The sequence below is a fragment of the Centruroides sculpturatus genome, unplaced genomic scaffold (genome assembly GCF_000671375.1).
Source record: "Centruroides sculpturatus isolate CEXI.00-Female unplaced genomic scaffold, Cexi_2.0 scaffold1465, whole genome shotgun sequence".
Classification (NCBI taxonomy): domain Eukaryota; kingdom Metazoa; phylum Arthropoda; class Arachnida; order Scorpiones; family Buthidae; genus Centruroides; species Centruroides sculpturatus.
Window position 1 is genome coordinate 68,632 of NW_019385628.1, and position 23,055 is coordinate 91,686.

The following is a 23,055-nucleotide window of genomic DNA, read 5'->3' on the forward strand; positions in this document are numbered from 1 at the left end:
TTGATATGCTTATTCTAATGTGAATGAAGATATTAAATTCTTTATTACCTCCAAACATCAGTAATTAACTTCCATAGCATTGTTATTGTTCTATTTTGAATAAAGCATGAAACTTTTGTTGAGCATCATAGTGTTTGTTTCTAGTTCATTATTCTGTCATATATCTTTTGACTAGCTACAACATAGTAATTAGTAATCACTAGTACATTGTTGCTTTCTAAAATATATGAAATAATTGAATGAGGTGAATCTTAATTGATTTTGTATTAACTATAACACTCTAAATATCAATAGAAAATATATTCTCCATTGATATTTACAGTGTTACAGTCTTTTATCCATAAATCACTTGATAAAAGGTGCTCTATCTAAAATCCTGCAATACTCAATTCTAAAATTTTCAATACAATACCCTAAAATTCATAAACTAGTTTACAAATATTTCAAGCAGCTCTACAAATAAGCCTTCACCAACATTATTCCCTAGTACTTTAAGCATTTTCAGTTGTTTAAGCAGTGCAATGGCTGCTCAAACAGCCAAAAACATTTGAGAAAATAAAAATAACTGCTGGTGAAGACTTATTTGAGTTCTATGAAACCCTAAATATTGAAAGCAATGTTGTTACATTTGATACTTTTGTTTTTTAATTATACTTTATTTAATATATAATTATTTCATATTATGTTTGTAATGTGTATTAAGCAAAAATACATTACAAAGCATTACAAAAAAGCAAGATAATAGATATGTATATTATCTTTATACTTGATAAAAGCTTACAACCTCATTTTAGTATGTTATACGGTTTCAGATATGATGTGGTATTTTCTATAAGTGTTGTCTTTAAATGTTATATCTTTTAAAATATACTTTCTGTAGTCTTATATTTAAGATCTGGTCATACATGGCAATCATAAATCCATCTCTCCAAAGAGCCATCTAACAAATAGAAAAATTTAAAAAAATATATTTCCTTTAGACTATACATATAACTGAGTCCATCTTCATCTGTCCTTTCACACGCTTTGTAGAGGCAATAACAAATTCACGGCGATACCGACCTTTTATTTGAGGCTACATGTTCGCCATCCAATGTAAATAAGTTAAAACAGTCCTCTAGCGGTGGCCAATATAATTATTAAATAAATAAATACATTAAAATAAATTTGCCAGGACGAATTCACGAATAGAAAAATTTAAAAAAATATATTTCCTTTGGACTATACATATACATTACATTGGACGGCGAACATGTAGCCTCAAATAAAAGGTCGGTATCACCGTGAATTTGTTATTGCCTCTACAAAGCGTGTGAAAGGACAGATGAAGATGGACTCAGTTATATGTATAGTCCAAAGGAAATATATTTTTTAAAAATTTTTCTATTCGTGAATTCGTCCTGGCAAATTTATTTTAATGTATTTATTTATTTAATAATTATATTGGCCACCGCTAGAGGACTGTTTTAACTTATTTATAATATTCGATCAAATATGCGCTTACCTCTGTCTCTCTTCCCAAAGTGAATTTGTTATTGCCTCTACAAAGTGTGTGAAAGGACAGATGAAGATGGACTCAGTTATATGTATAGTCCAAAGAAAATATATTTTTTTAAATTTTTCTATTTGTGAATTCATCCTGGCAAATTTATTTTAAGCCATCTAACAATTTGAAAGTTTTTCAACATGATCCTAGCTAAGATTACGGTTTTCCTTTTCATGGAGCTCCTTCCAGTCATAGACTGTTTAATGATATCCATCTTTTATGTATGTTTTATGACCAAGTCAGTTTTGTATAGTTTTAACAATGTATTATTTTATCTGGAAGAGTTATTGCTAGTGTGTAATTGTGATGTTTCTTGTTTTTCTAGAAATACTCTTGCAATATTTGTATTTGTTTGTTGATAACATTTATTATATCTGTGAGACCTGGTCCTTCTTCTTTACATAGAAGAATCAGCCTTTCTATGGAGGATTTAGGATGGTGTTTATTATGTCATGTTAATGTTTTTTGTGTTGTCAGAGTTTCTCTAATTCTTTTGTTCATTGTTGTTGTTATTTTTATTAACTTACCTTTTTTAATTCTCTTTTTCTGGCTTCTTTTCCTATTAAAAAATATCAATATTTAATATCTTAAAGATTTCATATTTTAGAAAATAAACTTAATCCTACAAAAAGTAAAGATTTATATATAAATATATTTAAAAATAATTTTAGTTTTTGTTTTTAATAATGCTTTTTTATGTTATATTTACAATATAAACATCAAAATTATGATTAGATATCAGCATAATATTTAAATATAGAAATATTTATATACTTCATATTCATTCAATTTTATATTTTGCTTTTTTTTAAATTAACAATTATATCTATTATATTTTAGGAGATTTTAATATTAATTTTCATTATAAGTATTTTTTTAATAAATTCATTATTTCATTTTCAAAAACATGCTCCATAATATCAATATTCTGACACTAAATTTCAGCTATTAATGGAATAAACATCATAACAGTATAGACTAAGTTCTTTTGGACATTTTTTAATGTCCGTTCCAAATAGGACAACTATAGAATTCTTTATCAAATACTAGAACAAAATGGAACATCTATATTTATATAAAACGTCTGTCTTTTTGTTCAAGTATCATGTGAGAACAGCTGAACTAATTTTTACGAAACTTTGTACATATTTTGAAGATAGTCCTAGGAAGGATATAAGTTACTTTCAAAATATAATTGAATGAATTCAATGATATTGATAATCTGTAAAAAAATTTAATAAAAGCAATTATCTTAATTATTTGGAATTTCTAAAATCCATTATAAAAAGGTTATTCCAATTAAACAAAGTCTCTATTTTATGCGCTACAATTTTTATAAGATGTATTTACTATAATATATAGCTCCAGTGGTGGCTCCATAAGAGCACTCAAACTACAGCACCCCAAAGAAAAATAAAATCACAAAATAATGCTTTGATTTTTATACAGAAATATCTTCAACATGTCCTAAAACATCAGCTTACAATATTTGGTTGTATTTGGACTAATAAATTTTCCAGAGTGATCCCTCTAGCAGAGATCGCTCTGAAAAATTTTAAAATATCGCCAACCATTCACCAGTTTTAATATTTGTTTTAATCACTTCAAATTATTTATCACCACCAGTATTATTTACTAATTAATGCAGGTGCTGGTAGCCTTATCAGTTTGACATCTAGAAAGCAAAAGTAACATCTTAATCTGTCACTTACAAGGAGAGGATCAGATGCTTGGGTCTTCAATTTGAACAAAATCTGATGAGCACATAGCCTTAAACACAAACGGTCCCTCATCCAAATAATAGGATTCACTTCTCAAGCATTTCCAAAAAATGGGTCTCAGAAAATTTAATCAGGGCTGTGGAGTCGGAGTCGTGGAGTTTTGGTGTTTTAGTCGGAGTTGGAGTTGTCAAAAGTCCACCAATTCTGACTCCTTTTTACCTTCCAACTTGTTATGTATATAAAACAGAAAAGTATTGGAATTGTGTCAAATTTGACCTTCTGAACTTTTTGCAATCTACATGTTTGGAAACCTCCTGAACCCAAAAAATGTCAAATAAAAGGGGAAACTTCATGTGTGCTGGCATCTAATTTGTTTAATTTCTTTCTTCTGTTCTGAGGTATTATATAATATCTCAGAATGAATAAAGTTTAAAACATGAAATTTGGCACAATAACTTGTGTATAAAGGGACATTAATGCTATTAAATTTTGGTTCTTAATTAAAGATAGACAGGATGGAGACATAGAAGGAGTCGTGTGTCATATCTCCAGTTTGGTGGGACTTAATGAATATTTTACTCGTTATTAGTGTTCACAATTTTTTTTTTATAAAACTTGTCTCTACCCTCAAAATTAAGCTTGTTGTCATTTTATAATAGTACAATAGAACCCATTAAGATGTTCTTGCCTGAGATGTTAGAATGTGTATGGGGGCACAATTTAGATCAACCATTTTGAAGCTTAATAATGCCTATGTTCAGGGGTGGATCTATACACAGACTAATAGGGCTTAAGCCCTGGGTCCCTAAATGTCAAGGATCCAAAATTTAATTATCATCATAAATTTTTAACACTTCTTCATTAACAACGAGCACTTATTGTATAGTAAAAAATAGTTAATAGATTAGGTTTAGTAAAAATGGAGCCCCATTGGACTTCAATAAGCCCTATTTCCCGAAAAACCTAGATCCGCCCCTACCTGTGTTAAACCATCTGACTCAAATTTAAAAACCACAAAACTTATCAGGCTTCAAAACAGGGTGATCATACAGGGTGTCCCGCATACAGTCTAACAACCATACATACAGGAAAAAAACCGTTATCTTTTGCATATCTCAATATTTGAAGATGTCCTGAGTCCAGAAGTGTAAAAATTTGGGAGGGGTCATTTTTTGGCCAATCGCTACACTTTCTATTATATATAACAGCTGAGAAAGTAAAAATTATTGAATACATATTTATATATTGACTGTCATTACTTAGAGAAGTCTTTTAGCTTTGGAAAAGACACATTTTTACGTTCTATCTTTATTAGAACTCTATTTATTGAATCTTTTAGTCTGAGATCACGTGATTACATCAGAATTTCCAGGCCTATTTCGGTAACAAGTCTGTCCATGGTCGGAGTCGGTACACTTTTACACGACTCCACAGCCCTGAATTTAACATTTATCTTGTAAGTATTTGAAAGTTTCCCATCTCTAAGTGGCAATAGTCAAGTGGATAAGATACAAGGCACTCAAGCTAGATAATGTAGGTTTAAACTTTAGTTTTTGTTTACATGTAACATTATTATTTTATTTTATGTGTAACATTGTTACTTTACCACATCATTATTACTATTATTATTCTCCGTGTTTAAAGCTTATAAAACAAGAAATTAAAAATTGTGATGTCATTTACTGTTTAGTGAAAACAAGTCTCTGTTGATTAACTCTTTTATGTTGTCAAGTAAAATTTTTATTTCTTCATATTTATTTTAAGATATGGTGGTACAGTAGAACCTCGAAAACTCGGCTCTCGATAACCCAGCACTCCGGATAACTCGGCCACACCCTGGCAGGGCAAAAAAATCCTTAGTTAATTAATTTTCATTATAGACAGCTTTATAAAAGTATAAAAGCTCTCATAAAGTATTTTTCTGAGGTCTGTCTTATCAGGTAAATTACTGTACACAGTGTATTCATTAATTTTCATTTTCATGTAGTAAAGGCTCTATGCCTTCATAAAGTATGTACTTTTTCTTTGTTTAAGGGTATTTGGGCAGTTTATTCTCTGTTGTATTCTCAAGCAAACAATACATACAAGTACAGTACAGTATTTTCTGAGGAAACACGCATACTTATCCTTTTTTAACCCCATTCCCAATAACCCGGCATTTTCACAAACTCGGCCACCCTTCGGTCCACATTAGGCCGAGTTTTCGAGGTTCTACTGTATTATGATATTTGAATGAGTGCATGAGGAAATTGTCCATAATATTAACAATTTAAAAAAAATAAAACGCTGAGACTATGCTATGCTTATTTCATATCCCTTGTCTTTTTCATCCATGTGCAGTAATGTCTGAAGCTTATTCGCTTGTATGTAAAATATGTGAAAATAAATGTAAAGAAATAGAAGTCTTATTTCATGACGCAAAAGAGTTAAATCTAAGAGGATTGTTTTCACTAAACAGGAAATGATGTCACAATTTTTAATTTCTTGTTTTATAAGCTTTAAACATGAATAATAATAGTAGTAATAATAATGCTAATGATGTGAAAAACAATAAAATAATAATATTAAAAAGAAACAAAATCCACTTCTTTTGTTTTTATTTTTCTCGAAATATTTACATTGATTTACAGAACAGTTTCATAAATGTTCTTGCAGTTCAGTGAGACATATCGCTTTTGCAGTGCAAATGACTGCATACATTTCAAAACAATGTTGCATTTTTGTTTCATTGAATTAAAGAGAAAAATATACAATATAGTTAAGTTAGTTGCATTCCAACAATCCATCTTTTGCAGTTTGTAGGATTATTAGTTTGTTTGTCATTTCAGAGACCTGTATAATTCCAAGCATAATTTACTTCATTTTGCACATTATGAAGCCATTGGAGTTTGTTTATGTTTGTTAGTTTTTTTAATATTCCTGAAATTTTCCAAGAATTCCCATATCTTTTATGTATGAGTGCATTAGCATATAGAACAGTGGAAATTAATCATTTGTTTTTTTCCAAGCATTTGTAGGCAGATAGTTATGATGGATCCTCCAGAAGAATGTTTTGGCATTGTTGCTTACTTTTAGTTTCGAAAATTGTTTTTGATTATGTTATTTGGGTATTATGTTGTTGTTGTTATCCTGTTTTGAGGTTTTGGAATTTAAATATCAACCAGTTTGTCATATAATTTGTTAGGTTCTGATGACAGTATCTCTTCATCAGATAGATGCCATTTTAGTATCCAGTAACACCAGATTACTTCCTGCAGGATTGCTGGGGTCTTTGATCTGTCTGTTATTGCCGCTGAAGACACTATTACATTTAGGATGTCAGACTATATGTATGCTTTTGCTAAATCCACTCAGCTATTGTCACTCAAAGACATGAAATTTTCAAAGACTTATAAGATAAACACTAAATTTTCAGGGGTACATTTTTGGAAAATGCTTGAGAAGTGGGTCCTATTCTTTGGACAAGGAGCTGTTTGTGCTTAAGGCTATATTCTCACCAAGTCTGGCCCTTTGCTTGTTAGCAATAGGAATCATTTTTGAAGAAATTTTTAATGAATAATTCCAAATAATATATTTGATCATGGTGTTTAAACAGTATTTTACAGGTTTTATCATGTCAAAATTTTTGTTTAGCCTACTAAAAAAAGATTAAAGTAAAAAAGTCACTCCAAAAAATTTCCTCAAATTTTGTCAATTGATAAAAAATCCCAGCCTGCAAATGCTGGGCAGCATTGCAGAAAACTGTCTTTGGTTCTCTATGTCACTTCTTAATTTTTTGCCCGAACTTGCCATATGACATCATGAAATCTCTAGGTGTGTGGTGCATGGGAGCTAGACTTTCTGCTGTTTATCCTGAAGTGTGATTTGTGATTCAATTTCACACAATGTTGAAACAAGCAGAGTAGAGTTTTTATTGCCACTTTAATAAAAATATCACCAAGTGGCGATTTTTGCACTATGCAGCACAACCAGTTCTACAGAATACTTAATAGTTTTATTTTAATTATGATCACCTTATATGTACTGTACTGTACAAGCTATAACGTATCAAAAATGACAAAGAAATAAAACCCATGAGTTATTTGCAAAGTTCCCTCTAATATTTTTTTGTAGATGAGCAGAACATATACTTCTCTAAGCAAAAAAATTTTCTGAGCATATATATAAAATCTTATTTTTTCCTATAAAAATTAAAATAATTAATTATAAAGTAGATTAAAATTCATTTTAAAACATACTTTTATACAAAATATTATCTTTTGTCAATGATTTAATGTATTTAATCAAAATATACGCAGAAATAATCATGTTGCAGACAGAATGAGAAATAAGTAAACAACAATTCAAATCAGTGTGTGCATGCTTGCCTGCGCGACACACAAATTCTTGTGCGCAGCAACAATTTGAGCAGTGCGCAGCCACACAGCTTAGAGGGAACATTGGTTATTTGGTAAAAATCAGTAATTATTTTATAAAAAGTTAATGATGAGCAAAAATTAAAAGAGAAGAACTGTGAGAAGAAATAAAAAAGATGATTTTTATTTAAAACTATGCAAGCTCCAGTAAACTATAAATGTCTTTTAATAGATTAAAAGTTGTAATAAGAGTATTTTATCACAACTTTTAATATGTATTATCTCCTAATAATTTTCCCATTGCCCCAAATCTAAAATATAAAGTTTTAAGTCCTAGGCTATTGCAGCTAACTTATCCAATTCTGTCAACTTTTGAATTTGGGTGTGCACCATTCAGCTAAATTGGTACATTTAAGTTGTAGTGGAAAATATTATCTACCATTTATAAGATTATCAAGTGAATTTTTAGAATGCCATATAAAAAATAATACCATTTGATAAATCTTAACTCAGTAGAAGAAAAATAACCAATTTGCTCACCATTAAGTTTTGCAATATAATCTAGCTACAAATTGCTTAACTTTCCCGCAACATTTGGTGGCACCATCTGTTATCATATTTTATTTTTAAAAAACTTTTCATATTTTTAACTATTATAAAATGATAAAAAGCTTAATTTTGAGAGTAGGAATGAATTTTATAAAAACTTGTAAATGCTAATAATCAGTAAAATTGTCATTAAGTTCGATCCTACTCGAGATATGACACACGACCTCCTCTATTTCCCCGTCCCCCGACCTCTAATCACCAAAATTTAATAGCATCAATCCCCTAATACACAAACTTCCCTGAAAAATTTCAGAAATTTTTGACTAAAAGCACAGGAGTTATTAAGCATTAAATAGGATGAACAAAATCATGTCCCACACATACACACAGAAATTACACCTAATTTTTTTTTGCATTTCTCAATTTTTCAAAATCCCAACTCCAAAAATGCAAAAATCTTGAGAGATTATTTTTTGACCGACTGCCATACTTTCCCTCTGCTATATACAACAGCCAGGAAAATAATTATAGATTTTACTGAACAACAGGGATAGATGTTAGGAGTGTACTGTGAAGGATGCAGCTGCACCACCTTCAGAAGATTTTTCCAGGTAAAGCCAGGGATATCCACGATAGTAAAAAATTTTGTAAATCATACCGTTTCCTTTTTGCATCCCCTCTAAAGGTTTCTGGATCTGCTATTGCTGAATGACAATGATAACTAAACCAACACAATTTCCATTAATAGAGCATGCATTTCTACTGCAACTTCATTATTTTTCTTAAAATATTCTGGTAAATTTTAACAGTTTGCATAAGATAATAACTTTTTATTTTCACTTGTAATAATTTCTTATGAGGTTTATTTAATGTGTAAACTGTAAGCTTACAGTTGTAAATCTTTAAGAAAAGATATTATTATATAAGTTTCATAAGAAGTTATTATAAGTGAGAATAAAAAGTTATTTATAGACTTCTTCCAAAAGTTATATTATATAGAATAATTTTGACAGACAACCGAATTAATTTGAAATATCAATTCAGCAGAAAAGTAAAATAAAAATATCTTAATAAATGAATAGTACATGTTGATCAATGAGACGGGAGAAGGAATGAAACCTGGCAATTTTAAACTGAGCCACAGCATTGAAAGTAATTTATTTTCTTAAATGTTAAATGAATTGAAAAAAATTATTATAAATTTAACAGTTACTCACTTAACCATTAAAATTTTAACGAATTGTTATAAGAAAAATTTGAATTTCAACATGTTTGTCACATAAATGTATCAGTACATTTAACAAATAAACAGTTTGCTTAGAGCTAGGTATGTACAGACTAGTGATGAGACAATACCAAAATTCTCCTGATTCCAATACAATTTCCAATTCTGATTTTATTGAATATTTTCTAAAGTTTAGTTTTAAAAAATTAATGATTTACATTATCTGCATAGTACATTCATTAATTAATAGACATCAACCTTAAGAGTGGAAAATGATTGAAAAATCTAAAATAAATCTGAAAATTCTCCACTTACATTAATACAGTGGGTGATTGGTTAATAAACAGTTCAGATTATCAACACTTTTGCAAAAGATTTTTATGTTCAAACAACAAACACATGTTGAGATAACAAACACTTCACAGAACAAATACAAAAAGTGACGTAAAATAATGAATACCGATTGGTCTTCTCTTGTCTTCATGCAACAATTCAAAACTTTTTGGAGTGAGGGAGACATCGACACTCAACCCGGTATATACTGATCAGATAGTATTCATCCAAACTTTGAAACTCTCCCTTGTAATTCCAGCCTTTTATTTTTCTGACAGAAAGAATTTTTTTATAGTATTCACAAGACTGTCAAGCGGGCACTCATTAAGTTTTGCATCAGTTTTTATTTTCAAAGTATAATAGCAAAGATAGAGAGTGGGCAGATGTCTGATGTTGCTGGGCAGTATGGCTTGAACAGTAGTCCTACAGTAGGCCGCAGTTCAATCTTATCTAAGAAAGATACAGTATAATCAAAAAGACTAGCAGCTAACAGAGTAACAAAAATCACATCTAAGAAATAAAGTATATTGAAGAGCTCAAAATGGAACCTGACAACAGAAGAATGCCAAGAACTTTTGAATGAAGAACACCAAGAAACTCAGCGAGATATGTTTTCTTCTGAAAAAGAGGATTAATGCCAATATCTGCTATTAAACATCTTTTGAAGAAGAGGAAGGATATCAGAACAATGGTCTTAGAATGACATCCAATCAGATTGAGGTTAATAGGCTTAGGGATCTCCACAATTATAATGCTATTAATTACTTCTGAAAAATCCTGAAGATGAGAGAAAAGCAATTGACATTAGACAGATTCTTTAACCCCCACAAACAGAAAAAACATGACTAATAAAAATGCAAGACTGTATATATGTATTTTTATTATCTATATATATAAAAACGAATGTATGTCTGTGTGTCCTCCATGCATTACTACACCATTATGAAACTTTGGGAAGTTGTTTAATACACTCCCGCGAAAGTTTCTGGCATAGTACATTTTTCCTACGATAAGTGGCACGCGTGTATTTAGCATTTCAGTGCAGTTAGGAGTTGAAACTTAAAATTTGGTACACGTTTAGGGTACATCACAAAAACGCACACTAAGAAGGAATTTTTCAAAATTCCCCTCCGCGGGGAAAGGGACAGGATTAAGGCTTCAACAATGAACGTGTTAAGTAACAATAGAAGTGTTAACAATGGAAGTGTTAAGAGAAAGCAACATGCAAGATTTACAGGCGAAGATGTGGTTTTTTGTGTTTTTGCGGGAAATCAAACATAATTTTAGACCCATCTAAAAATTTTCTAATTAGTCTGGAAACAGGGGAACCTAATTCTTACATAAGTAAGATTGGCTGTAATGTAATAATCTTAATCTTTGCTATCGTTACTTTTTGTCCAAGCAATGCCAGGTTTATCTGCTAGTTACACATAAATAAACATAGTAAGAAAGTATATATTTTTTTATTTTTTGGAGTTTCCAGAACAAATTAATCAAATTCCCATAAAAACTTATGGTAAATCAATAATCAATTAACAAACAATTCAGATAGTGAACAAAGTCTTGGAACGAATTATGTTTGTTAATCGATCACCCACTGTATATATGTTAAAATGAAGAATTTTTTACATTATAAAAAGAAGTGAAAAATAAGTTAAAGCCAAATAAAATTAATTTCATCCTTAAATGTTTATTTTAATAATTAAATGCTTTCAGGATGATGTCAATTTTCAAGATCTCATATAATTTTCACAAAATTCAAGCATATAAAATAATTATTTGATATATTGTATTAAAATAAACACCAATTACTTATTTAAGAATATAGGTTATCTGCTTATAACAAATTTTATTAGTTTAAATATAAATATTGATCTCGAAATTTATGATTAATAATATAGTTAGTGATGGTTTTTGGTCTTTTTATAAGATATTATGTAAGTCTAATTTTTCTTTTCAATTACCATATATTATCTAATTCCTTCTTGTTATTATCTACTTTCAAATTTTATTCATAGACATTTTCAAAATCCTTTTGAATAAATGTTTATGAATTTTAATCATGTCTCTTAATTAATCATATATTTTAGAGTTGAATCCTCAGTTTTCTCTTGCAGAAATAGCAGTAAAAATAGGAAATGTGCCTACAATGCATTTATGGCCTGAAGTTGAGAATTGAATGATCACAAACTATACAAATTTCATTTCCATTCCCATTCATGGGAGGAATCTTACATTAAACTGACTAAATTTTTTGCTCTTGATAAAATAAACCTGGCACATTATTAGATGTGGCTAAAAAAGTAATGTATACAACACTATAACACTATAAAATGTGTAGAAATATTTTCAATAAAACAATTTAAAACTTATTGTTATGTACACCATTTGACTGTTGAGTTTGTACACTTTATAAGTTATAATCTTACAAGAATTTTTTTTTAACAATGACCCATTTGTTTAAAATTTAGCCTACCATTTCATAACAATTGGCTTTGCACTGCCAACAACATTAAGCAAAGTAAGTAAATACTATCACAATTAGTAGAAATCCTAGTTTTATTGACTAACATTAAAAGGCAGGTTAAAACAATTAATAAAAATCTTCATGTTATATATGTATATTTTTAAATTATTATTATTATTATTATTAATTAATAGTAATTTATCCAGCGTTGTTTGCCTGTTTTTGCAATACTGTCTTGTAATATATGCAGTATGTCTTAGTAATATAATGCCAAAAATTTATTTGCTCTCAATACAGAGGTATAATGATTGAAATGATTAATATTTAACATTTAAAGCATTGGTTTGGACATTTTTAAGCTATCATTTCATGCTATTTACCCAAAAATAACAATAATTATAACAATAAAATATGACTATAATCCAAACAAAAACATCTGAGATGTAAACAAATTGTGTCAAGTAAAAAATTATGACAATTTAGATGACAGTCAAATTTTTTTCTTAGGAGTTTTTCTTTGGTAAACATAAGCTTGGTGCTTGAAAGCAATATGTACAAGATTTTTATTGTTGTTTTCTACATTTTGCTTTGAAGTGCCAAGCATATCTTTGCACTTTTTGGTTAATGATTGTGTTATTACATCAAGACTTAAAATGACATACTGTATAGTTCGATAAGTGTATGGCAACCAAATGCTTTCAATACACCATTATTAAACTTGTTATAAAAAGATTTAATTCACATAAATTTGAGCTTTTATTATTCTGGATAACATTTTGAATGAAAATCATTTCTTTCAATGCAATTTTATCCTTGTAAGCAAGAAATTAAGCAATAAAAGTATATTAGCTCTAAAGGAACCCTGTAAACTTTCACATATCAACTTGAAAGTGTTGTGAGCATTTCACTGATAACGATAAAGGCTTAAAATTTGAGCTTTCTAGACCCAGTAATTTTTCTCTAAAAGTATCTGCAGTTCTGTATGAAGGAAAAAGAAGAAAATACAGCTTTTTTTGGCAATGTTTACACTTTTCAATTGCTTATATTTCAGAAATCTCCTTATGGAGAAACGTGAAATTTTGCACACTTCCTAAGGAAACAATTATCTTTCAAACAAGATATTCAGAATTACTTTTAGCATTTGGGAGCAGAGAAATCAACCCCCAAAAATTGGCAACTTTCATTCCTGTACATATAGTCAGTCAGTGACTTTTTACTTGGCATGGAGTCACTGTCATAACTCTTGAAGTACACACATTTTAAATTATGTTTGAGATGCATTAATTTTGTAATGTCCACAATTACAATAAGCAGATACACATGCTGTATTTCATACAACATGTGATTTTCATATTACTTTTTTTTTTCTTTCTGAAGCTTTAATAATAAAATTCTGAAAACATTTTAAACAGGAGGAAAAAAAATGTTAACTTTCATTAAATAATGACAATTATAATAATTTGAGTAGAAGTTACTTTTAGATCATTCATTTATAGATGTATATAGAGTTGGAGCTCCTATTGTCAACCTCTTCCATTACTCGAACACAAACCAAAATTCATACATTATTAGTCCAGCGGAGCAGTTTAGGCAAGCCATCTTTGAAGGCAGACACAACCCCATTCTCAATGACACAAAAATAACAGTATGCCTCACTCACAGTTATTGGAAAATTATTGCATGACACTCCTTCTGGTAGTCAACCACCTAGCAAGGCATCGTCGGATATTTAGAAGATAATGTCCATTATAGAGCTCACTCATCCTTTTGCAGTCGCCACATTTGTCAGACTATCGACAAAGGAAAACTCAGTCGTCTACCGTCACAAACAATCACACATTGGCCTCTTTGTGCTCTCTGAGCGGTAAGGGGCCTAAAACCACAAAAAAAAAAAAACAATCACACAACATGTCGACTACTAGATGAACAGCCCAGGATCGAATTATTTTTTATAATGTAAACAAGGGCCTAATAATAAAAATTTTTTTCCAGCAAGTACAGAACAAAACATCATTTTCATATATAAATTTTGCTTTCCATGTTACTACACATCATAATAAAAATATCAAAGTCCAAAACAGCTTTAAACAGTTGACTACCTATGCCACTACTCTATAAACCAAATAACTTCTACCTGAAAGTTTGGTTTCTTTGTTTGTTTAGTTTAGTTAAGTTATGGCGATGCAACAATTGGGCAATCTGCCTAGAGGGAATGCCTTCCGGGAAGTCTTTCTAAGGGTAATTGGCTCCTATTCGGGCATTACAGACGTGGAGAAAATCCAGAAAACTCCACGTTGCCAGCCTGTCCCGGACAGGCACCAAACTCCCACGAGAAATTCCCCGAACACTCCCAGTGTTCGGGGAACTGCTCGGCCATAGGTGAGCCCCTAAAACTTAGATAAAATTGCAGTTTTGAACGAAATGTTTGAGCCTGACAAACCCCCTTGGGCCTTCAGTTTGAATGAGGTGGTAGGACCACATTCAAGCTGAATTTGTGCCAAATTATATTGAAATCAAAACGTTCGATCTCTCATTCGTACAACGAAGTTATATTATGGATAAAATATAATTTCTCTTTATACACATACACGTATATAATTATTATATACGCACATATAGCAATTAAAGATTGAAATTTCGTGTCGTTCTTAAAGAAATCGAACTGGTATATTTGTCATTCTGTAAATAAAACAATAAAAATAATATCACTTACTTGCTTGATCGGTTGGATTCATATATTTACCACTTTTAGTGGTATTAATGGATCTTCGACCCATGATTGTGCTTTTGATATTTAACAATAAATTTAAATCATAAAATAGAGACTTCGAAACACGGAATCTAACAACATTAACACACCAACTATTCTCGACGACGACAGAGCCATCTGGCTACAAAAAAGATTTTTTTTTTTTTAATTTATTTTGTATTTGTAAATTAATAATAATAATTTTTAATTAAGTAAGTAACTTTTGATGAAGTAATTACATTTGAAAATGTCACTCTGAAAATTTTCTAAAGTTATAAACATGCGCGATAGTAATACTGTAGATACAGTATATACACGGCCGGATGGCCGAGCGGTTGAGATGTCAGCTTACCGCTCTGGAGGACTCGGAAATAAACCCGTACGGGTCAAAACCCCAAGGATTTTTCATCCCTCACAATGCGGTCGCCCCATTGTGGGCCTGGCCGAACCCATAATGTGCTTATTAAAAAGTCTCTCTTAGTGCCCACAGGGTGGAAATAATTTTCAAATGTTTTTTTGCTTTTAATTATCACTTGTCTTCCGTTCAAATTTAATCTATATACACGAGGACCCTTGTTTGTTTGTTTTGTTCGGTATGCATGCCTATACCGTACGACCAATCGCTATGAAACTCGGCAGTTACGTTCAAATACTTCCAACTTAGATAATGTCATAATCCCATCCCAAATTATTGATTGAATTTGTATGTATCGATTAATTAATTTCTGTATACATTTGATTGCTGTCTTTACGTGTAGCGCCATCTATTGGAAAAAATTAACAAAGTAATTAACTAAATATAACTTTTACAAAAAAGGATATAATTTTTGAAAATGTATATTATATTCACTAAATTATTACGACAATGATATAACGTGTAATAGGCACGCCATTATGCCATTACTGCGAGAGGTAGTACAATACTTGCCTGCCTGGAATATAGTAGTGTTTTGCCCCTGTAAATCATACTTTTCCTGTTAGAAATAGAGTCGTGCCGGTTATATATCTAATTCCGTTCGGGGCAAAATTTTTGAATCGAAATAACGTGACTTGCGGTACAAATCGGAAGTTCATTATAGTTAATCTGGTTCTCTTTCTCTCACGATTTTAATGTCTGGAGTGGACACCAGACACGAAAATCTACAGATTTGTCCCAGATTTAGGGAATTTTAGTTGCGTAGATTTTGGGAAATTTAGGTAAATTTTAAATGTAAAGTATCTTGTATCTCATACAATCTTTTGCCACTTTTATTAATTAAAATTCATTCATGATCAATAAAATATTTTATATGTGTGCTCTCTTTGATAGCCATTAATATTGATAACATTAAACCTCCGTTAACTATTGCATCACATACAGATTATTGTATTCTATAAGTTACTGTTATATTTAACTAATATTAATCATTTTTTTCCTTATAAATAATGATTAAAGCTACAGGTAATTTTTTTAAAACTCTTTCAGNATTCTATAAGTTACTGTTATATTTAACTAATAGTCTATTAATTATTTTTTTCCTTATAAATAATGATTAAAGCTACAGGTAATTTTTGAAAACTCTTTCAGCTTTGTGGGAACTAAGAGGGAATTTTTTAGCCAAGCTTGTTGTGAATCCAACGAATTCAAACAGACAACCACCGGAAAAATTCTTAGGGTTTACCACCCATCTGGACTCAGGTCTACTGCAGCGGTAAGTGTCTTAACTTCAGTAGACCCCTATAAAACGGGTTCGTATAATGCGGATTTGTATGTCGCGGCGAAAAAATTGCGACCGTAATTGTATAAAGAGACTAAAAGAGACTCGTAAAATGCAGTAAAACGTCATCGTCAACTCGTGTCGCGACAGGATTGGTCGAGTCTGGACCAATAGTGGACGAGCAACCGAACTACTTACACGCTATGGAGAGTTTAGGCTCGTAAGTTGAGTTTACTATCGTCTGTACAGTATATAAATTAGGTACTGTAAGTTTAATACAGTACTGTAATTTTATACATTTCTTGTGAAAAAACATTTCTTATTCAATGGCCATAAAAATTATTTCTATTAATGATGTCTCCAAAGTTCATCGAATTTTTTGCAGAAAAATAACTTATTAAAAAACGCGCCCGGCGTTTGGTGCGCTGCTCCGCGACGAAAACAAGCTTAAGCAATGGGGTCGTCGAACGGTGCACACTCGGTAAGTAATCCTACAATTTTTTGTTTATAGCATAGTTTATACGGATTAGTCCCAAAAAAATTATACGTGTTTTGGAAATGTTGAGTCGAATTAGTCTAGAATCGATTAATTTTATGGAAGAAAACCTTTCAAACAGCCGTAGTTCGTAAACTGCACACGTGCCGGGCTGTGATTGGCTTATGTATTTAAGGATTCCTACAATGCGAAATTCTTATAAAGTGGAACGTATCTACCACGTTATAGGGGAGTCGACTGTGCTACATTTATACAAATGGTCTGTTCTAATGCAATTTGTATGAGCCTCTACCATTATTCAATCAGCAGGGGAACGTAGGGAAATTAACCGAAAAATATAAGAAAAACAAAATTTCACTTGATAACCATAGTTTTGATGCACCAATGTCTATATTGACCGTTCAGATGGCGTCTAAAACGTACCAGTTGGGTCGCGCGGTATCTTACTGAGGCCAATTTTTATTTTAAAATAGTGAAACTATCGGCATGGCATTAAAATCTATGATTATATTTTTAATTTTTGCATTTTGTTTTCTTTTTAATGGTGAAAATACTCGTGGATTGAAAATGCGTTTTATTTTCACTGATGTTTCATGTGTGCATAACAAGGCAAAGTATTGGAATCATGTCCAAAAAAAATCCATGTATGGTCGTGTAATACGAATTCCTGTTTGAACTTTCTAAAACACATGATAACATTAGAATAAATGAATTCACTCCACATCTGTAAACTTCATTTTAATAATTTTATTTATTAGAAAATAAAAACATTTTAATTTTTAAAGCGAAACAATTCAACTCGATTAATGTTATGACATATCCCCGCGTTTCTTTATGCAGCGAGAGTGTAGCGAAATGACGTCACGAGCAGTGTTGGCCAATTAGAAACCAGTTTCAGTGTGTTCGCTGTAAAGCGCTTCTCGAGCTCTGCATAAAGAAACGCTGGGTATTTGTCGAAAGTAACCAATTGTTAGAATGAATTGTTGAAGGATTCCATTGTTTGCGCCGTTTCGTTGGAAAAGAAAACACGGAACCGAGAAGAAGAAGAAGAAGAAGAATCGTTAAGCTGAAGTCGGCCCGCTCGGAGGTAAGTGTCTCCTTTTGAACTTGGAACATTTCTGGGACAATTTTCGTTAAAATTGTGAAATTTTTTCAGGCAAACGTTGGACTCCGGATGGAACCGCGAAGATAAGACTTAGCGTTAACGATTCTTCAATCGTTAACGTTAAACACATGTTATTCAAGTGTGAGTTAGGACAAATGAAACTGGTGATTAACATCACTTGTGGAGTTGCATTCTTTCCAACTCTCGGTGGAACTCTGACGCAGCCACCTCCCCGTGGTGAGTTCTAGGTTGCCATTCGTTTGGAAATAACGAAGGGCAAGCGAAGAGTTGCGTGTTTTTGTTTATTTTATTATTATAAGAAGGAGTAAAAATAAGCCAATACACGTAGGAAAAACAGAAGTAAGAAGCAGTTATTTATTGTGACAACGTCACAACGTCTTGTCCTTGTGCATCGTAATTTTTCTCTTAACAATAGAATTACAATTTTCATCCAGCAACTCGTTGCGTATCATTCTCAGCCGTTAGAAGATTTTTTATTTAAAAAATAACTTTATATCATTAATCATAATAAATAAATAAAATTGTGTAATGGGATTTTATTACAAACTTTTTTTTAAAATTATTATACAATGGTAAAAACTCTAATTTATAGGGTAGGGATGAGTTTGTAAATGCTAATAACGAAGAAAATCTTCATTAAGTCCGACCCCCCTCGATACAGTAAAACTTCGTTATTTCGAAACTCAAAAAAAAAAAAAAAAAAAAAATCTATACAAAATCTATTTGGCGCAATGGTTAATGTTACCCTAGGTATCGAAGATGGCGGCGCTTCCGGTAACCTCGACGGCATGCGCGTTTAGAAATGAAATATAGAAGGCGCTTATCATACTGACGGTTTCGTATGCAAATTTTCTTCAAAAATTTCCGCTCGGAAGAATTATGCAAACTTTGAGTTCGGTTACGGTGTAGACGGACGATGCATGTTGTTATATTTTCGAATGGCGTTCGTGTTTTTTTTTTTTTTTTTTTTTTNTTGTATTCTATAAGTTACTGTTATATTTAACTAATATTAATCATTTTTTTCCTTATAAATAATGATTAAAGCTACAGGTAATTTTTTTAAAACTCTTTCAGCCCTGTGGGGACTAACAAGTAAGATAGAATTTTTTAGCCAAGCTTGTTGTGAATCCAACGAATTCAAACAGACAACCATCGAAAAAATTCTTAGGGTTTACCACCCATCTGGGCTCAAGTCTACTGCAGTGGTAGGTGTCATAAGTACAGTAGACCCCCTATAACGCGAGTTTATATAATGCGGATTCGTATATTGCGGCGAAAAAATTGCGACCGTATTCGTATAAAGACGCTAAAAGAGACTCGTAAAATGCGGTAAAACGTCATCGCCGACTCGTGTCGCGACAGGATTGGTCGAATCTGGACCAATAGTGGACGAGCAGCCGAACTACTTGCACGCTATGGAGAGTTTAGGCAGGTAAGTTGAGTTTACTATCGTCTGTACAGTATATAAATCAGGTACTGTAAGTCTAAAACAGTACTGTAATTTTATACATTTCTTGTGAAAAAAACATTTCTTATTCAACGGCCATAAAAATTATTTTTATTAATGATGTTTCCAAAGTTCAGCGAACTTTTTGCAGAAAAATAACTTATTAGAAAACGCGGCCACCATTTGGTGCGCTGCTCCGCGACGAAAACAAGCTTAAGTAACGGCATCGACGAACGGTTCGTTTGACGATGCCGTTACTTAACAACAAAAAATTGTAGGATTACTTATTGAGTGTGAACCATACTCAGTAAGTAATCCTACAATTTTTTGTTTATAGCATAGTTTATAAGGATTATTCCCAAAAAATTATACTTGTTTTGGAAATGTTGAGCCGAATTAGTCTAGAATCGATTAATTTTATGGAAGAAAACCTTTCAAACAGCCGTAGTTCGTAAACTGCAAACGTGTCGGGCTGTGATTGGCTCATGTGTTTAAGGATTCCTACAACATGAAATTCTTATAAAGTGGAACGTATCTACCACGTTATAGGGGGGTCGACTGTGCTACATTTATACAAATGGTCTGTTCTAATGCAATTTGTATGAACCTCTACCATTATTCAATCAGTAGGGGAATGTAGAGAAATTAACCGAAAAATATAAGAAAAACAAAATTTCACTTGAAAACCATAGTTTTGATGCACCAATGTCTATATTGACCGTCCAGATGGCGTCTAAAACGTACCAGTTGGGTCGCGCGGTATCTTACTGAGGCCAATTTTTATTTTAAAATAGTGAAACTATCGGCATGGCATTAAAATCTATGATTATATTTTTAATTTTTGCATTTTGTTTTCTTTTTAATGGTGAAAATACTCGTGGATTGAAAATGCGTTTTATTTTCACTGATGTTTCATGTGTGCATAACAAGGCAAAGTATTGGAATCATGTCCAAAAAAAATCCATGTATGGTCGTGTAATACGAATTCCTGTTTGAACTTTCTAAAACACATGATAACATTAGAATAAATGAATTCACTCCACATCTGTAAACTTCATTTTAATAATTTTATTTATTAGAAAATAAAAACATTTTAATTTTTAAAGCGAAACAATTCAACTCGATTAATGTTATGACATATCCCCGCGTTTCTTTATGCAGCAAGAGTGTAGCGAAATGACGTCACGAGCAGTGTTGGCCAATTAGAAACCAGTTTCAGTGTGTTCGCTGTAAAGCGCTTCTCGAGCTCTGCATAAAGAAACGCTGGGTATTTGTCGAAAGTAACCAATTGTTAGAATGAATTGTTGAAGGATTCCATTGTTTGCGCCGTTTCGTTGGAAAAGAAAACACGGAACCGAGAAGAAGAAGAAGAAGAAGAATCGTTAAGCTGAAGTCGGCCCGCTCGGAGGTAAGTGTCTCCTTTTGAACTTGGAACATTTCTGGGACAATTTTCGTTAAAATTGTGAAATTTTTTCAGGCAAACGTTGGACTCCGGATGGAACCGCGAAGATAAGACTTAGCGTTAACGATTCTTCAATCGTTAACGTTAAACACATGTTATTCAAGTGTGAGTTAGGACAAATGAAACTGGTGATTAACATCACTTGTGGAGTTGCATTCTTTCCAACTCTCGGTGGAACTCTGACGCAGCCACCTCCCCGTGGTGAGTTCTAGGTTGCCATTCGTTTGGAAATAACGAAGGGCAAGCGAAGAGTTGCGTGTTTTTGTTTATTTTATTATTATAAGAAGGAGTAAAAATAAGCCAATACACGTAGGAAAAACAGAAGTAAGAAGCAGTTATTTATTGTGACAACGTCACAACGTCTTGTCCTTGTGCATCGTAATTTTTCTCTTAACAATAGAATTACAATTTTCATCCAGCAACTCGTTGCGTATCATTCTCAGCCGTTAGAAGATTTTTTATTTAAAAAATAACTTTATATCATTAATCATAATAAATAAATAAAATTGTGTAATGGGATTTTATTACAAACTTTTTTTTAAAATTATTATACAATGGTAAAAACTCTAATTTATAGGGTAGGGATGAGTTTGTAAATGCTAATAACGAAGAAAATCTTCATTAAGTCCGACCCCCCTCGATACAGTAAAACTTCGTTATTTCGAAACTCAAAAAAAAAAAAAAAAAAAAAAAAGAGGTTTAGTTTCTAAGCCAATTTTACATTCTGAAATGAACAGTAGGTGCCAAGTGGATCTCATTGATTTTCAGACTCAACCTGATGGAAAGTTTAAATTTATCATGGTCTACCAAGACCACTTGACCAAGTTTATTTTGCTTCGTGCTTTGGAATCTAAACGAGCTGAAGAAGTAGCCTACCATTTGAATGATATATTTTTGACAATAGGTGTCCCGTGTATTTTGCAGTCAGACAATGGNAATTGTTTTTACTGTTTATCTGTCGGTTAAAACTTGCCTTTTACAATGCATTCTACGCCGTTTTAGTTTTCCACTAAGTGACGTTCGACTGTTCGTGCTCCCGACGGACCACCCGGAGGTTAATGATTCATCCTTTACTGTTCGTAAAGTTATCGATGGTTTTCAGGTAGTATGGTGACTTTATTATTTTTCGTCTCCGGTCCAAAAGTAGGAAATGAAACCAAAAAGTACGGGAAAAAGTAAGTAGAAAATTTACGTTTTAAAAATGTTTTAGTTTAAAAAAAAAAAGAATAAATAAATAAATATAAGCGCGTTTTGGTTATTGTCGACGGTCGCTATCTTGTTTGCACGCGTGCATGAGCAAACAAGATGGCGACCGGAAGCACCGACCGAATTGGAGATCGCCGCCATCTTCGATACCTAGGGTAACATTAACTCAAAAGGACTACATAATGGAAAAGACATTTACTTATAAAAGAAAATTTAACGTCTCAGATCGATCCTCAATGGTTTCAATTAATAGAGGACATTCCACCACATACAATATAATTAGAAGTTCAGTCTGTGTTGAACTATACTGTAATATCTCATGTGGTTGTTATACTGATGTGAACATTAGTGAGTGTTATGTTTGAATTTATATAAATAGATGGCAGAATATAAATGTAAGTACAATTGTACCTTTTTTATGTTGTCTTCGAAACCGTGTTTGATAAAATTGTTGGACTTCGAACTCAAAATTGAGGGTTAAATTCCAGATACGTATACCGTCATGGCGGCTCATCTCTGATTCCAGCAAACAAAAGAAAGGAAAGGGTGGGGATGCACGTTCTAACCTAACCTATTCTAATAAATTACCATAATTATTACCAACCAAATTATTAGAATAGGTTAGGTTAGATTAGAACGTGCGTCCCCACTGTTTCCTTTTGCTGGAATCAGAAGT

The 23,055-nt window shown here is 31.8% G+C and overlaps 2 protein-coding genes and 2 long non-coding RNA genes across 6 annotated transcripts in view; 3 read left to right on the forward strand and 1 right to left on the reverse strand.

The window, feature by feature from the left end:
• The window catches only part of LOC111640733 (WW domain-binding protein 11-like), a 28,510-nt gene extending 13,435 nt beyond the window's left edge, over window positions 1–15,075 (reverse strand). The window contains exons 1-2 of the mRNA XM_023386777.1: window positions 14,910–15,075; window positions 2,074–2,105 (exon numbers count right to left, since the gene is read on the reverse strand). Coding sequence (XP_023242545.1) covers window positions 2,074–2,105; window positions 14,910–14,973 — 96 coding nt within the window. The 5' untranslated portion in view covers window positions 14,974–15,075. The remainder of the gene's footprint in view (window positions 1–2,073; window positions 2,106–14,909) is intronic.
• A 3,017-nt stretch (window positions 15,076–18,092) lies between these two features.
• LOC111640736 lies at window positions 18,093–18,790 on the forward strand. Its single transcript, XR_002759312.1, has 3 exons — window positions 18,093–18,225; window positions 18,295–18,480; window positions 18,593–18,790. It is a non-coding gene; the product is annotated as an uncharacterized LOC111640736 (long non-coding RNA).
• Window positions 18,791–20,986: 2,196 nt separating this feature from the next.
• On the forward strand, window positions 20,987–21,684 carry LOC111640735. The gene is made up of 3 exons (XR_002759311.1): window positions 20,987–21,119; window positions 21,189–21,374; window positions 21,487–21,684. It is a non-coding gene; the product is annotated as an uncharacterized LOC111640735 (long non-coding RNA).
• Window positions 21,685–22,115: 431 nt separating this feature from the next.
• Window positions 22,116–23,055, forward strand: part of LOC111640729 (radical S-adenosyl methionine domain-containing protein 1, mitochondrial-like) — a 48,137-nt gene continuing 47,197 nt past the window's right edge. The window contains exons 1-2 of one of the 3 annotated variants that reach the window (XM_023386773.1): window positions 22,116–22,275; window positions 22,321–22,348. The gene's annotated coding sequence lies outside the window, so the exon portion shown is untranslated. Of the gene's footprint in view, window positions 22,349–22,426; window positions 22,775–23,055 lie in introns of those variants that run through there. The other 2 variants (XM_023386772.1, XM_023386774.1) reach the window with 2 other exon arrangements.